The 15685-nt window shown below is 47.2% G+C and overlaps 5 protein-coding genes across 5 annotated transcripts; 2 read left to right on the forward strand and 3 right to left on the reverse strand.

Moving 5' to 3' along the window:
• Window positions 1-410: 410 nt before the first annotated feature.
• Window positions 411-1817, forward strand: FIESC28_05351 (uncharacterized protein; the record flags this gene model as incomplete). The annotated part of the gene is made up of 6 exons (XM_031159498.1): window positions 411-540; window positions 591-974; window positions 1018-1092; window positions 1136-1326; window positions 1370-1442; window positions 1492-1817. The coding sequence occupies 6 exons, from the start codon at window positions 411-413 to the stop codon at window positions 1815-1817; spliced, it is 1179 nt and encodes a 392-aa protein (XP_031016381.1).
• Window positions 1818-2353: 536 nt separating this feature from the next.
• On the reverse strand, window positions 2354-7942 carry FIESC28_05352 (uncharacterized protein; the record flags this gene model as incomplete). The annotated part of the gene is made up of 4 exons (XM_031159499.1): window positions 2354-2397; window positions 2444-3895; window positions 5118-7468; window positions 7515-7942. The coding sequence occupies 4 exons, from the start codon at window positions 7940-7942 to the stop codon at window positions 2354-2356; spliced, it is 4275 nt and encodes a 1424-aa protein (XP_031016382.1).
• An 869-nt stretch (window positions 7943-8811) lies between these two features.
• Window positions 8812-10926, forward strand: FIESC28_05353 (uncharacterized protein; the record flags this gene model as incomplete). The annotated part of the gene is made up of 3 exons (XM_031159500.1): window positions 8812-8961; window positions 9011-10719; window positions 10776-10926. 3 exons carry the CDS (start codon window positions 8812-8814, stop codon window positions 10924-10926), a joined length of 2010 nt encoding a protein of 669 aa, XP_031016383.1.
• A 287-nt stretch (window positions 10927-11213) lies between these two features.
• FIESC28_05354 (uncharacterized protein) lies at window positions 11214-11530 on the reverse strand (the record flags this gene model as incomplete). Its single annotated transcript, XM_031159501.1, has 2 exons — window positions 11214-11261; window positions 11312-11530. The coding sequence occupies 2 exons, from the start codon at window positions 11528-11530 to the stop codon at window positions 11214-11216; spliced, it is 267 nt and encodes an 88-aa protein (XP_031016384.1).
• A 3419-nt stretch (window positions 11531-14949) lies between these two features.
• Window positions 14950-15453, reverse strand: FIESC28_05355 (uncharacterized protein; the record flags this gene model as incomplete). The annotated part of the gene is made up of 1 exon (XM_031159502.1): window positions 14950-15453. The coding sequence occupies one exon, from the start codon at window positions 15451-15453 to the stop codon at window positions 14950-14952; it is 504 nt and encodes a 167-aa protein (XP_031016385.1).
• Between the last annotated feature and the right edge of the window lie 232 nt (window positions 15454-15685).

Raw genomic sequence — 15685 nt, forward strand, 5'->3', positions numbered from 1 at the left:
GTTGAGAAAAAAACAATGCAATCTGAAATGATGTTCAGCAAACCGCGTCTCCAACGCGACACTTGTACGTGGACTTCATCATCCTAAACAATCCAAAAGAAGAGATACAGGGGCTATACCACGATAAGTTTATAGATAGTCATTCCCTTATCACCAAGAGCCTCAGCTTCCTTCCTTCCCCCGCACCGGGCTCTCAGGGCGGGGTCGAACCAGGTCGTTGAGAATTACCGTTTACAGCTATGGATTACCGCGTTCGGACTAGCGCACTATGATGAACCGATTCAACGTGACTGGCTAAGCGAGCCATCCCAAAGCGGCAAGTTTCCAGGCCACGGATATCATCGCCTCAGAAGTTTTTAAATACGCTTATTCCCATCACAGTGACATTGAAGCAGCAATCAGCGTCAACCATGTCTTCACTACTCGAATCAATTGGTCTGCGACAGGATCTTGTGCCTCTGGCTGCTGTTGCCCTCGGTATTGTTTTTTTCGTCGCGGTGTATGAATGGTTGCGAAAGGGAAGAGCTGCTAAAACTGCTGGTAAGTCATGTCACGGTATCCTTAAGGCGACAGGCTAACTAACAGCACAGCCAAACCTGAGGACATAGAATGGAAAACACCCTCCCCAAAGCCTCTTCCCGACTTTGATCTCGACGTCACCAAACCCCAACTCTACCGTCCCTTCCGCCATGGTCCCAATCACGTAACAATGGGCATTCGCAAGCTCGACTGGAATAACTGGATTGAGATGGACTCCAACTTCATGTGGTTTCACGACACTAAAGTTTCAGAGTTAGAAAGAGACATTGACGCGCATGTTCAATATGTCGATAACGCGGTTACAAGAGATGCTTGTTTTGAGGTACTCGAGGAGTTGACGGATTGGTTGACTGTGCGATATCCTAAGATCTTTTCGCTGGAGGGCGGCAAGTTGAGGAATAGTCTTACTGGAGAGGTTTTCGATTATCCTGCTAGTAAGTAGAAGCTCAGCAGTGAGGTTCTTGGCTGACTGTCTAGGCAACCCTAAGGAAGCAATGGCTACGGCAGCGAAATTGGTTCAGGATGATCTAGTCATTATGGTCGAGGAAGATGGTAAGCTGCATTCCCGTGTAAACCTACAAAGCTAATTTATTAGACGGTCACTATCACCTAGACGCAGGAGCTGTATGCCTCCCCGGCTTCTGGCGACTGAGCGAGAAATTCAGAATGTCTCTTGATACTCTACACATCGAAGCCAAGGTTCCCCACTACCAGACCAAGCTGCAGCGGTCTATGAACAAATTCTTCAAGTCTATGCAACCGGATAAGGCAGTAGTTCGAAACAATGTTAGTTTTCTTCGGCCTTGAGTGGGTTTGGCTGACTGTTTAGTTCTTTATTCAACTTGACGATGGCCTTCACTGGTCTCATAGAATGGGCGACCAGAACAGCAATGAAGTAGCCTGTAAGTCCTCTAACTACTCCCATGAACCCCAACCGTACTGACTCTCCAGCATGGGAAACTGCCAATGACAAAGGTCTCACGATCGGAGATCTCTATTTCCGCTCCGAACGCCAATCCCTCCGCCGTCTTCCCCGATCTAAAGCTCTGCTCTTCACCATCCGAACGTACTTCGAGCCGATTACACGTATCGCTCAGGAACCGCATGTTCCAGGAAGATTGGCTGAGGCGATCGACAATTGGGATGAGGCTGCTTCTTTGTACAAAGGGAAGCATCACTGGGATGGTATCCTGCTGCCTTATCTGCGTGAGCAGGATAAGAAACAGAAAGAGAGTGGTATTTTAGAGAAGGCTCCTGAGGGGAGCTTTCCTTACTAGATAGCTAGTGTGGGCTAGATTGGCAATAATTGAGCTTTCCATTCGGCGGAAACACCTGTGTACAAGGTATTGCTCTGGCGTTGTTAAAAACAAGATAAAGCCCGACGAGATGTAATATCCAAAAACCTCGGTATTATGAGTTTTAGAGATCGTTCACTTCAGTAATGGCCAAATAAGGAGTTGAAGAGCGTTAGATACAGTCAGTCTGAGTTTGGATCCTTCTTGGATTGCTTCAAGACGGTAGCTTCCTTCATCTCGCTTCTCAGCTGATTCCCTAAGCTCAATGGATAACAATCGACCAGACTTTCCCTCTCGGTCATCGTCCATAAAATGCCAGTGATTACATCACAAGTCATCATACGGCTACGACGTTTGGGTACCTGTCACGCCGAGATGATAAGCCTCTTTCGGCAATCGATCAAGTTAATCTACAACTATATGGTCCAACTAGATAGTCACATACACTGGACATAATAGTTTCCACATACGGCTAGTCGTCCATTAAGTGTCTACGCTATCAACAACCCCGCACAATCCTAGTTCATCATCCACTCCGCCTCAACCTTCGGTTCCGTGAAAGCTAGGATTATTAGCAGGACTCTAACACTGGCTCGGGGGACACTTACTCCTCTTTCCCCAGACAAGATACCAAACCCCGCACAAAAACAAGAAACCCACAAGCACAACAGAGGCGTAGTTCATCGTCTCTGCCGTAACAGGCAACGCAGAGGGCATACTGAAGAGAATAAGCTGGAAGAGGATCCACAAGACGGAGATCGAGTTTGCTACTGTTCCGGTTTTGCCGAGGTACCATTTTGCTTTGGAGACTTCTGTTCTACCGAAAGCAAGGCTCAATGCGATCGGGATCAGATATGCTAGGGCCAGAGCGACGACGCCTACAGACACAAAAGCCGTGAAGGCGCTGGTGCTGCCAAGGTTGATACACCCTAAGGCGATCTCGATGACTGTGACAAGAGCGAGGGCGTAGACCGGTTGATTGAAGACGGTTCGTGACCAAATGTTGGACCCAGGGAGCATGCCATCTCGCGACAGTGCCCACGTACAGCGAGAGGCTGTTGTTGTGATGCTCATGGAACAGAATAGTGTGACTAACAGAACCATGACAAGCAGTGCCAAGCTGAGGGGCTTTGATCCAGTGACAGTGTCGATGATGAATGGCAGTGCTTGGCCATAAGGAGCAGCGAGGACATCTTCCAACGGCGGTAGAGTGAAGCAGATCGGCAGAACAAATGCCAGCATGGATACTCCACCGATAGGAATACACATGGTGATGGCTCTGGGAACTTCAATCTCTGGGTTGGCACATTCCTCAGTCATGCTCATGATCAGCCCAATAGCCGAAAGGGCATAAGCAGGGGGTAACAACCCAATGAAGAAAGAAAAGTTGCCCCAGCCAGATATACTCGGTTCGAAATGCCCTAGCCCATAGGTCACTGAATGCCTTCCTTCATTAGCAGTGCAAGCCAAAGCAATCAGGATGGCGACAGTCGTGACAACGCTCCAGATAGCAGCCGCAGTATCAACCAGCGGCAAAGCCTTGTCGGCAACAGCACAGAGCAGAAAGATAAGAAGGCAAATGCCAAAGAATATATATAGAGTCTCGTTCGCGGTGGCTGTCCAGTCGGGTCGATACATAGTAACCGTTGCGACGATAATAGAAGCAAAGCCAAAATTGACGGATAGAGCGATCGTCCAGTTTCCGATCAACCACACCCAGCCTGTGAAGTAGGCAATTGCATGTTGATAGCTTTTGTTCTCGGTGAGGCGGTACGACCAGTAGTATACGCCGGAAGAGGTAGGGTATCGCGAGGCCAGCTCGCCGAGGGACAGAGCCACGGCGCCTTGGAGAAAGACAACAACCAAGACACCAACGAAGAGGGAGAGTTGGCCACCGCCGTAGATGGTCGAGATCAAAGGACCGCCGACGCCATACGGTACAGCAGTGATGGCGAGGGACATACCCAGGACCGAGATAAAGGATCTGTTCTTCCGGAGCTGTGGTGTTGAGACATCTTGGATGGCTCCTTGACCAGAACTCTCGGTTCGATAAATGGATTCTGTTTTAGGAGACATAATAATCAGTATTGACAACTTCAGCAAAGAAGACAAGATGTACTGGAGACTTTAATACCTAGGCTGAGGGAGTTACATCTGGGGAAAGACTATTACCAAACAGGTAACATGATAGGCGTTGGAAATCCGGGGAATGGATGATAAGACTAGTCTGTTTGCGGTATGTTTTTGGGACAGGTGTTTCCCTAGTTGCGGTCCACGCTACGCCACTAGCTTCGCGATATCGGGGAGGCGGGTCATCGGTAGATTGGAGGACATTATTGTCTTGGAGATCAAGTGGTCGTGTTTTATACCGTTTTTATCTATCAGTAGTTGACCTGGCTCTCAGCGTCGGGACGAGCCATAACTGGCCGACCTTGAGATCACCTATTTAGAGAGGGATATGGCGCCCGAGATTGAATGTCGCTCGTATTGCAAAGTTCCCGTTGATTCTGGGGTCGTGGTGATTGAAGCATTTCAATAGCCCTGGTGCACATGGAAGCGAAAATCTAGATAGTTCAAGGAACGTAGAGAAACGTTTGACTTTCTGTAGCAATTCTATATGTTCTTCTGCAGCTTTGAAGATTAGGCAATATACCGTATAATGTTTAAGATTATCAATGGAGCTAATACTGTTTTATTACTAGATATCTATAAATCCTTGTTCCATCGAAAAGACTAAACTTCTTTGGAAGTTTTCGGGCCACGCCCCAGCATCTGTATTGATGCAAAGGCCGTAGCCTAGTTGCGCTAGTTTTTCAAATGCCAGTTGTAAAGACGTGACATTGGTTGCTACGGGATCCTCTGTTAAGGAGGATATTTCTTCTTCTAGTTGCATTGAAACTTGATCTTTATGCGACAATCTGGTAAACAAGATGCTATCGAGAGCTTCAACTGGCGCTTGTGATGCAATTTGATAACACCTTGCGGTTTGATGCCCTTCTAATCTGATAAGAATCTGAGCCCGAGGTAATGAACCTTGGCACGTTTGTAAGATCTCGTCCAGTTGATCGGGTAGAGATGGCGGGACGCTGACTCTGGAAGTAAGATCTACGACCACCTTCTGGAACATGAACCTCAATGATACCTGGTGATAGAATACCCATCCAAGGTCTAAATTCTGTGACGTAGGGTTACCCAGAGTAGCTTGGCATAAAGCACTGTATACACCGAGATTTGACAGCGAAGGGATGGCAAGGATGGCCCCTTTTGTTGGAAAGAACTGACTAACAACAATCATATAGCTATCCCAGTTTGTTACAGTCGAGGCTGCGTTCAGTAATAGATCGAGAAAGTTGGACAGTGCCGTTTCGCTGATGGGTTTCTTGCCGAATTTGGAGACTGCGTCTATCCAGGTAATAAGAGAAAGACCTTCTACAAGAAGTCTTGTGAACGGTGTGTGCCTCCAGATGATTGGGGCACGACGTTGATAAACGTTGAGAGTGTAGCTATAATCATGATGCCAGTTTGATGAGAAAGGCAACGTTTCCTTGATGAGTCTCATCGATGAGATTAGACCATCCTCGGTTGGTGGAAAGTTCCTGCTCCACACCCCCCGCCATACATCTTCGACAGCCGTCGATGGAGCAATCTTTCTGGCGTGGGATACAGTGAAGCCGTCAAAGGTTTCCCACTGGGCTGTTAGGCCAAGTAAAGATGAATACCAATTTCCGGTTGTATGGTCATTCTTGACATATCCATAGCTGTATGCTTTTTCAATCCTGGCCATTATTGGAGAAATATGTTGTTCGTACTGGGCTTTCTTCGTCGAGTCTGGGTCGAAAATTTTTACAGCTCGTAGGATTTGAAACATAAGAGATATATCCCTAACGAAACAAGGGCATCTGGTAGATAGCAACTGGGCCAAGCAAAGGTAGCTCTCCAACATTTTTAACTGCAAATCCACAGAGGTGCTTTTGCTGTGCTTGAGAATCGCCTTCCCTGCTTCTGTACTGACGAAAAAGTCGTAGGCAGTGCGATGAATGAATCTTATCTTCCGGTCAAACTTGGCCACCCAATGGGCATTTTCCAACTCCCAGATCGTTGGATTATACTTTCCCAGAGGTACCTCGGACCTTTCTACCTCTAGTAAACCGGCGGAACGAATCTTGATCATCTCCTCCATCTTTTTGCATGAGGGCAGTGGATCCAAAGCCACGGGTTCTGTGGCCGACTGCGCGAACTCCGTTGCGAAGTCTGGAACAACTGCATAGCCGATTGCGACTATCGTCGGGGGACCGCTGCGGAGTAACACTGCACCATCATTATATTTAATATAAGGCAGTCTCCGCGCTTCAATCACACACCGGAAGATTGATGCTGCTGTCTCCTTGTATATGGGCACGTTATGATTCAATCTGTTCCACATATCGTTGTAGAGATCTTCAAGTTGGCCCGGAAGTTGCTCTAACCTTGAGGAGAGTTCGGATGAGGAGTCTCCGTTCTTCGCTCCCTCCTTGACACTTCGAGTTACAATACATAGCCAGAGAAACACCCCGCTAGCCTTTTTGACAAGCATGGAGACAAGTTGCGTGAAATCGGTATCTTGAATCAGACCGGAGGCCTTGAGTGGTTCCAGCTCCTTCTCAGCATACAACTGCATATCGCAAGCCGTAAACAATTCCATCTTGATGTTTGATGCATGCAGAGCCATTAACCCTAGCTCCAACTGATGTTCAGGTCGACTGCTCACACAGACCTTTACATGTTGTTGTTCTGCGAGTTTGGAAACAATGTTCAGGATAGCCTCAGAACCCTCCTCGTCATTGATCTCATCAAGTCCATCAATGAATATGCAGTAGTACTTATCACTGCTGTTCAGCAAGTGCAAAAGAAGGCTCTTAGCTTCTCCAAGCGACCAGTCGTGATACGACGACTTGGAGAGTACCAGATCTTGGAAATTGGGGATTGAGTTAAGAAGGCCCTTGTGACGTAAAAGGATTTGGTAACTGAGGGTACACAGAAGCCCTTTGACGGAATTCTGTGGTTTGGAACCGATCTTCCAAAGGAAGTGGGAGATAATCTCCGCTCGGGGGTCCCAGCGTTCCAAAAACATCTTCGCAGACTTGCTGTTAACTATAGTCTTCATGAAGGTACTTTTACCCGACCCTGGCTTTCCGCTAATCCAGAACAGAGAGTCACTGGTCTGTAACCAACTAGCGAGTTGGTCTAACCCTTTGTCAATACTGCCAAGGTGATGGTCGTCTGAGAGCGACTCTGTCTTAGTCTCAAATGGCTCAGACATATCATCGCAAGCCTCGTCATAGGCGGCAAATATGCGCCGGTATGTGGCGTCTTCCGAATCCGTGATATCGTTGTAACGTTGGTTCATGTTATCAGACTTCAGGCTGTCAAGGAACCTCGTTCTTTGACTAGCTGTAGCGACCTCAGAAGTGACCTGCTCTCCCGTATCCTTCACTTCTTTAGCGAGGAGAGCACGGGTTTCGCCGTGTTCTGCCTGGACACGACTTTCAAGATTCGTATTACCCTCTGCAATCTGTCTAACGAGGTGTTGAGCATGATTCGAGAGAATTTGAAACTCGTTTCTCTGTATCAAGGCCACGGCTTGAGTTTGAGTACTGTTGCCAGTCAGTGGTAATTCCGATTAAACAGGAGAAGATTTACCATATATACGCGAGAAGATGAGTTTCCAAACCCTCCTTTTGCTTTCGAAGGATTTCTTCCAGATCCCGTAGCGTGTTCTGGCGATACCTGGCTATCAATGCTGAACTGAAGGCATTGCGAGCTTTGCCACTCTGGTGCGTGCTTAGAGACTTCAATTCTTTAAGAAGTTTTTGAGCAGACTTCCGACACTTTTCGGCAATCTCTGTGATCTTACGCTCATGTGCCGATTGCTGCATATTGGCACCTTGGCAGCAGAGCTCAACTTGAGCGACGGCATTTTGAAGTTCCTTAGCGTACTCTTCCACGCTACTATCAGACAATGGTCTACCTTGGTAGACGTCGATCGCCTTTGAGATGACGCTGGTAGAAAATGATATGAGTTGGACCACTGCACTGGCAGCACCTAGAGCCTCAAGTCCAGTTGCCATGGTGGTTAATACGTCGTTAGTCGCAGAAAAAGGTAAAATGAACAAAGGGTAAAGGAAAAGGTTGCATCTTCGGGCGCACAATCAGGCTGATGATACCAGCGTCCGTCATACTGCACTGACTAATCCATCCGGCAGCAAATCACAATTCCAAGATTGTAATTCTTTGCAGCCATGTTTCTGATCTGCGGGGTTGAAAACGAGGAGAAAAGAGACAACAAGTACAAGTAGACGTAGGACCTTTTCAGCAGGTCAGGGATAACCAGACACCAGGGATCAACGAAGCTTAGCGTGGTCGGTTCCGGTTCCGCAAGTCAGCTACGGGTCACGTGCTACAAGTTCCTTCTTATAGCGTAGGGTAAGTTTGATGTTCATTGAACACTACATGGACTGTAGAGAAATAACCTCTGTTGATAACTCAGAGAGTGGATGATAAGATCTGGCTACTATATTGTTAACCAAGATCTAAGATACTCAGGATTTCGATACGCGGTATGGAGTTAATCGAGCCTTATCTTGAACAAATTGTAATTTGGAATTTATTACACTTAACTACTAGAACCATAAGGCATACCAGCATCTATCTATGGCATTATAAGCTGTATGTAATCAAGTCTCTACTGTCTTTCGCTCCAGTACTTTTAATATTGTCTTTCAAGTTATTGATCATTGTCATCCGTCCGTCCGTACCTTCCTCAATTGAATGCCTCACTCATGCGTCATGATAGGACCGAAAAGCCCCACTTCGGCAGCTCCGGCATTAAATCGGTGATTGGCCATCTTATCGATAAGTCTTATCGCATCGCATCAGGCATTGATCCAATTCTCAGCTTCATCTCATAAACACATCCATACCGCCAACCACAACCAAAATGTCCGCCACAGACGACGGAGAACTACCCGCAGTATTCGAAACAGTCTACGACACACAATCAGACACAGCTGATAGGATAAAATCACCGCGCCATGGCCTAAAACGGATTTCTGCAGCGTGTCAAAGATGTCGACGCAGGAAACAAAAGGTAACGTGCTACTGCGCTGAGGGGAAAGTGGTGACTGACGTGGTGATAGTGTGACGGCAGACATCCTATTTGCGGTGCTTGTGCAGCTGCGAATGTCCCTTGTGTACCTTCAGACCGTCTCGTCGTAAGACCAGACAGGGAATGCGAGTGCGACCATCTCCGAGGACAAGTAGAACGACTGAAAGATCGCGTTAATGAGCTTCAAACGCGGCTGTCCATGCAATCTAGACTTCCTTCAGAGGCGCTATCTCAGGCGCGTCATGAACCTGATGGCTCAGTAGCCAGTCTTGAAAGAGGCTACGTCGGCCGCATGCTTCTTCCCACGTTTCGCAATTCGGAATCTGGCTTCAAAAGCGGTGCCTGGCAATTGTGGAACGGGCTTTCTGCTAGCGATACGCCTCCGACTGCCACGTCGAACACGTTTAATCTTCATCGAGATGGTCTTGCGTTGATTGATGTGTTTTTTGATCGACGGTGGCCGCAGTATCCTGTTCTTCATCGACCGACTTTCATGGAACAGCATTACATACCGTACTGCAATGGACAGATAAGAGACAAATTGTCTGCTTTTGAGGTTCATATGGTTCTTGCGATTGGGGCTTCTGAGAAAGCGCGCATCAGCTCTGATGCACCTGTCTCTCACGAGTATTTCTTTGATGCGGCTGCTCGAGATCTCGATTGTGTTCTTGCAGCTGAAGATATCGACTGCATTCGATGTTTATCGCTGCTTTGTTTGTTTGGAAGCAATGAACCACAGTCTGTCAATCTGTGGTATACTGTTGGTATGGCTTTGAGACTTGCGGTTGGTATCGATATGCACAGGGAGGAAAGTCTAGCAAATAGGTCGCTTCTAGACACTGAGATGCGAAAGAGGCTATTCTGGAGTCTTTACACAATGGATCGAAGCGTGTCTATCTCTCTAGGTCGGCCGCTAGGTATCCAAGACGCCGATATCACGATTCCTCTCCCCGTGGTCCTCTCCGACGAACAAATCGCAGGCCCATCAGACCGCGCCATACCTAATATCCTCCCAGACGTCCGAGACATGTCAGCCTTTCGCCACATCGTGGAACTTCGACAAATTAACGGAGGGATTTATTCAGCTCTTCATTCAGCAGGCGGCGCAAATCTAGAATCCTCCAACCTGGACGCCATCAGACAACAACACTATACTCGCCTTAACGCGTGGCTTTTGTCCGCCCCGAGATATCTCGCTCCTCTGTCAATGTACCAAACTCCCGAGTGGTTTCAGATTGCGTATCACCAAGCAGTTATTAATCTCCACCGACCCTCTCACGCATCACCAGTCAGCAGCGCCGATGCGATTCGGCTGTGCGCTGATTCTTCAATTAGCTTGATAAGTTGCTACAATGCCTTATACGCCAAGAACAAGATCATATACACATTCGTGGCGCTCGATTCGCTGTTCATGGCAGCTGTCACAATGCTGTATTCCATCCGCGCAAGTTCAGTTGTCCGCCACGAATTAACCAGGGAAGTAGTCGAGTCTAATATTGAGACATGTGTACGACTAGTCTCCAAGATTTCACACGGCAAGACAGTCGGGGAACGCAGTACGCAAATTATCCGACGGTTGGGAAACGCGACACTGGCGATATTCGATAATAGTTCGTATGCTGAGGGGGAGATTGATACGGAGTTTATGTCGTGGTTTGGAGTCAAGAGTCAGAATCCGGTTAGGCCGGAGTATCCTACGCCGAGTATTGATACGGCTTGGAATGATTTGTTTGAGCATGGGTATGATTTAACTAGTTACCAGAATGTGCATTTATTGTTATAGTGAAAGTTAATAGAGTTGTCTATGCATGGATTGTGCTGGTTGGGCTTCGGGTGAGTTCCGAAAGAGCCGAGATATCCGGCGGTTATGGAGAAATGACCATCTACCACGACTGTTTCGGTGTAACGTTAGATGAGCATATGGCGCCGTCGTTTCCGCAAACTTAAGCTTCAGAAGGGGCCATTGAAAATGAGTAGGGATTCATACGATCTCAACGACATTTGTGAAGTGGTATTTGCAAAGCTTATATATAAACCCAATATGTATTGAACTAGTGATTTGACATAGAAGTGAATACATGATCAACAGTCATTGCCCATTGACACGGAGTAGCTAGCAAGGCCTTCCCCGTCAGTATCCTCAACACCATTGTTCCCAATATACAACCAATCGACCCATCCAGCATATCCTAGCAATCATCGCTATCAGAGACAGCGAACTCAAGTTGCATCCTCTAGAGGAGCTTGACACAGTTGAGAAGAGCAACGTTGACAAGAGCGCCCTGCGACTGTTAGATACTATTCTGAATAGAAAGCTAGATGAGGAACTTACGACGGGGGCGTCAGACTTGCAGCAGTAAGAGTTACCGTTGCAGTTGCTGCCGAGAACCTGAACAGCACAGCTCAGGAGACCGTTGCAGCAGACCTGGTTGTTCTGGGCAGAGCAGACAGCGTTGTTGCCGCCGCCAGTGCGAGCCTCGAGGGTATCGGCGGGAGCAGCGATGGCGGCGACGGCCATGGTGAGGACGGAGGCGAGAGTAGAGAACTGCATTTTGATGGAGTTGTTGGTTTTTGGGGTTTGGAAAAAGAGTTGTGAGTGTTGAAGATGCTGTTGGAAGATGCTGTTGATTGCTGATGAGGAATTGAGATTTGGAGGGAGGATTGATGGGTCTTTATAGTTGAGATGACCAGCCACTTTCTTGTTTTCTCTCCGTGTTTCCTCGGACTGCATACGAGGCCTTGACCAATTCATCTCGCGATCCTCAACAAGATTCAGCTTGACCTAGGATCAGAGTGCAGTGGACCTCGTACCCTCCCCCCTGTTGCTGATCTACAACTGGGCGGGAAACCCCATGACAATCACTCAGATCATATCGTTCATGCTCTATTGACCGGGATGCATTATGCTTTGGTGTAACTACCGATTACTACTCTGTTCTTTGGAATTTGCCAGTGGCACATCCATTACTACTCTGCACTATAAACAAACATTAGTTTATTAGTTGGTAAACTCTAATGCAACACGGATACCTCCGTGGCTTTGTTTGAGGTGCGGGCACGATAAACGCCCGCTTAAGCCATTAGTCGAATAAACGCCCGTATCCCGGAGTTAGTACACTGTAGTTAAGGCAAGCCTCAGAGCCTCAAAGCAGCCCGTGTCACATCATGCCTTGATTTCTTATCGGGACTTTCCCTCCGGATGGTCGTCATAATTGCCTGTTTTCTCGATAGCCAAGTCCTTTTTCTCGGTGAGGCTGCTAGATTGCCAAGTAATTCTTGATATATGACATTCCATGTGCAACACAGCAGCTGAAAAACACTACAGAGAACCGTTTGAATGCCGTGTAGTGGATTGAGCCTGTGCGACACAAGGGTCACCCCTGGATAGCCACGTCGTCAACGACACCCGCTTTACTCGACGGAAGTCGCATGCCCCTCTATTACTTACAGACCAAGAAGTCGAGGCCTAGTAAAATTAGCCTGTCCACCTGTCGAGTGTTTCTTTTATGGGGCATGCAGCATCGTGGAGTAACATTTCTTTTTTTCGCCTGACATGTTTCTTTTTCGAACTGAAATGCGACTCTACTGTCTGTTCTGACCTGATGCTTTCTTTTTCCTAATACGAAGATCCACTGCTGTTACTAAAGCAATCATCCCGTTCCTGTCAATGTAACTGCGAATATGTCGACTTACCGTTTGGGAATATGCAGCGATCGGCAGAGGCGCTGCATCCGATGGTCCGGAGCAAACACGAGATTGTTGCAATTGGTCCCAGGAAAGCGTCAGCAAATGTGAGATCCGATATTCGTGGCTTTGCAGCGATGATCGATGCTGTTTTTATTGCATTTTTATGCCTGCTTACAGGTACAACATTAACTCTCATAAATAAGGCTGACGAAAGCATGAACGTTGCAATTACCGTTACGCTTGCAGGTAATTAAGTTACGGGCTACTTTAGCGGTGTTTTCTCACTAGCGAGTGTCTCGGCTTAGAAGTGCCCTGAGGTGACTAAGACATAGTGGACCTCGGAGTACAATAAAACCCGAGACACGAGAGGTACTGTACCGCTAGAATTTGGTAGAGAAGGTTGTCTTTTCTTTCTCCCCAATCAGCGGGTAATCGGCCATGTGTGCAGCGCAGTAAAACAAAACATACTCAACAGCCAAGACATGCATCCAAGACAAGAACAATGACACCCAATAATATCATTCCTTTTATTCAATGACAATCTCATACATCCCTGTTCCACAAAAAGCACACGATAATGTCTTGAAACCCTGTAAAGTAACTGCTCTTGTGCTCTCCGAGTGCCTGACCGATTTGATCTGCAAAATCACCTTCTTTGTTGATGAAAGCTTCCGTTCAGCTACGGAGAGTCCACCTGTAAATCAAGGAGAGCAGCAGGGGGCATTCGTCTCTCTAATTTGACAAGGGTTTATTCAGCCAACTATTGGACCACGTCCTCTTGGAGGCGACGTTAGGAACAATGGCGTCCAATTGGACAGACACAGACAAGCCCCCCCTGTTTTACGCTATTGAAATATCTCCGATGATCACTGCCGAAAGAATAAACATGATAGATGCTAAATTGAACAACACCAAGATCTACATATCATGGCTGTCTATCGTTGGGCGTACAAGACATAATTTCAGTAGTTTACAGTAGTTGAAAGCCACGATGATGATCTTGAACGGTGAACACAATGTGGCTTGCGCTTATGCGACCTCGAGACAAAGAACATCAATGGGCTTGCGCTCGGTGTGATGTGGTTTTACAGTAGTAGTTAACGTGGGAGGCCTTATTTTCACAAACATGAATTGAGGCTTGAAGAGTTAGCCAAAACCTGTTTTGATCAAGAGGTGTTGTCCGTTGAAGTTTCTGGATGAATCATGATTATGCATCGTTCTGATTTCGTGCCAAGAACTGGGTGATTTCTGAGCTGAATTTTAGGCAAACTCGAAAAGTGTTTGTGAGGCACGGTTGTACAAGGGGCTGGATGTAAGTGGGATGGCTGTGAGTGATTGGTTGGGTTGAAGAGATTTGCCGCCGGGATTAATGCATTTGTCAAGAGACTCCGGAGTAGAGTAACACGAAGCAGGTTTAGACGAGCTCACTCTCATCAGATCACTGTAAGGAATTAAGATCCCCAGTCTCTATGAAGTCTGAAGATGGAGTAAAAACGACAGTCTGATACTAAATCATTCATTAAGAAATTCTACCAACAACTGCCAAGTCGATTACATGCATCCGCGATCAGCTTAATCCAGCTTTATTCCAACATCATCGACCCAGCAAGCAATAAACAGACTATCTACCCTAAACATTTGGAAACATTAAATCACATTGCGGATCCGAAGTGGACGGATGATATGAACCTACGCGGTTGACGATCCCTGTAAACGGCTATTAACGCTCTGATCAGGCCCACTGATGCTACCGGCCCGCTTCCGCATCCGCTCCCTCCCGCCCTCGTATTTCCCGACCTTTCTCCATCAGCTGAGCCTTACCGAGAGTAGTCTCGATCCCTTTTGACTTGCCTCTATTCCGTGCTCTCAGATGATGTGTTGAGTGGATATTGCTGAGCCATGATCCAGTTCATCCACTACCCATGTTAGCCGAGGTTTATTTGACAAGTCTAGACTCAGGAACGAGTCATGATATCGCGGCACATAGCGGGATATGCTAGGCAATCCAATAGTTTTTGACGGGTCTCACAATGGCCGACGCGATTGGTGAGAACGTTCCGTTTGCTTTTTTCGGGGCACTTGGCATTTAACTATCCTTCACAGGATAAACTCTCTGCAGCCATGTCTCAACTACCTTCACTTCCCGTGCTATAATACTGCTCTTATGAACTTGACTCAGTCCATTAACCCGGTTTGACCTTCTCTGTTTGCTTTTGACAATTTCTCATCCTCCACCGGCCCTGATCTAGACTTCCAGCCAAGCCTCTTATATAACATTGCTTTTCACAACTTCATGGTCCAAAATTCCCCCATCACATCAACTCCCCAATCACAATGAGCTTGTGTCTCAACCATCTCAAATCCCGCCTTAGCATATAATCTCCTTGCCCCCTCCAGCTTGCTCTGTGTCCAAAGATCAATACCCTCGTATCCGACCTCCCTGGCAAAATCAATACACGCTTGTATCAACGCCGTCCCGACTCCAAGACCTCTAGCGCTCTCTTCCACCAGCAATAGTCTCAGTTTGGCCGTCTTGGGCTTCTTGTCCTGAACAAGCATGATCGAGCCAAGGAATTCACCGTCTTTTTCGGCAATCCAGCAGCGTTCGAGGGCTGGGTTGAAGTTGTCGAGAAAGTCGGCTGTGATTCTTGAGATGAGGGATTCGAAGCGGTAGTCGAAGTTGTATTCTTTTGCGTAGATTGCTCCATGGCGGTGAGTGATGTAGTCCATGTCACCAGGTTGGTGAGTTCGCAGAGTGAAAGACTTGGTAGGTTTATCGTAGGTCATTTTGAGAGTGATTGATGTGTAATAATATCCCATTGCTACTTCCCTATATTACCTTGTTGCTTTTATACATCTCGAAAGCCATCGTGATGTTCTGCTGTTTTCCAAAAGTGGATACAGTCAATGTCAATGGTAGGGCGGGGTTTATCGATGTCACTCAAAGGCGCGACCTTTTCAGCTTTAGTTTGCCAAGGCTGTCATCAAATGCCAATCAAGTCAAAGACACTGCCTTTGA

This window comes from Fusarium coffeatum (genome assembly GCF_003316985.1).
Source record: "Fusarium coffeatum strain FIESC_28 chromosome Unknown BRIP53273_contig_114, whole genome shotgun sequence".
Classification (NCBI taxonomy): domain Eukaryota; kingdom Fungi; phylum Ascomycota; class Sordariomycetes; order Hypocreales; family Nectriaceae; genus Fusarium; species Fusarium coffeatum.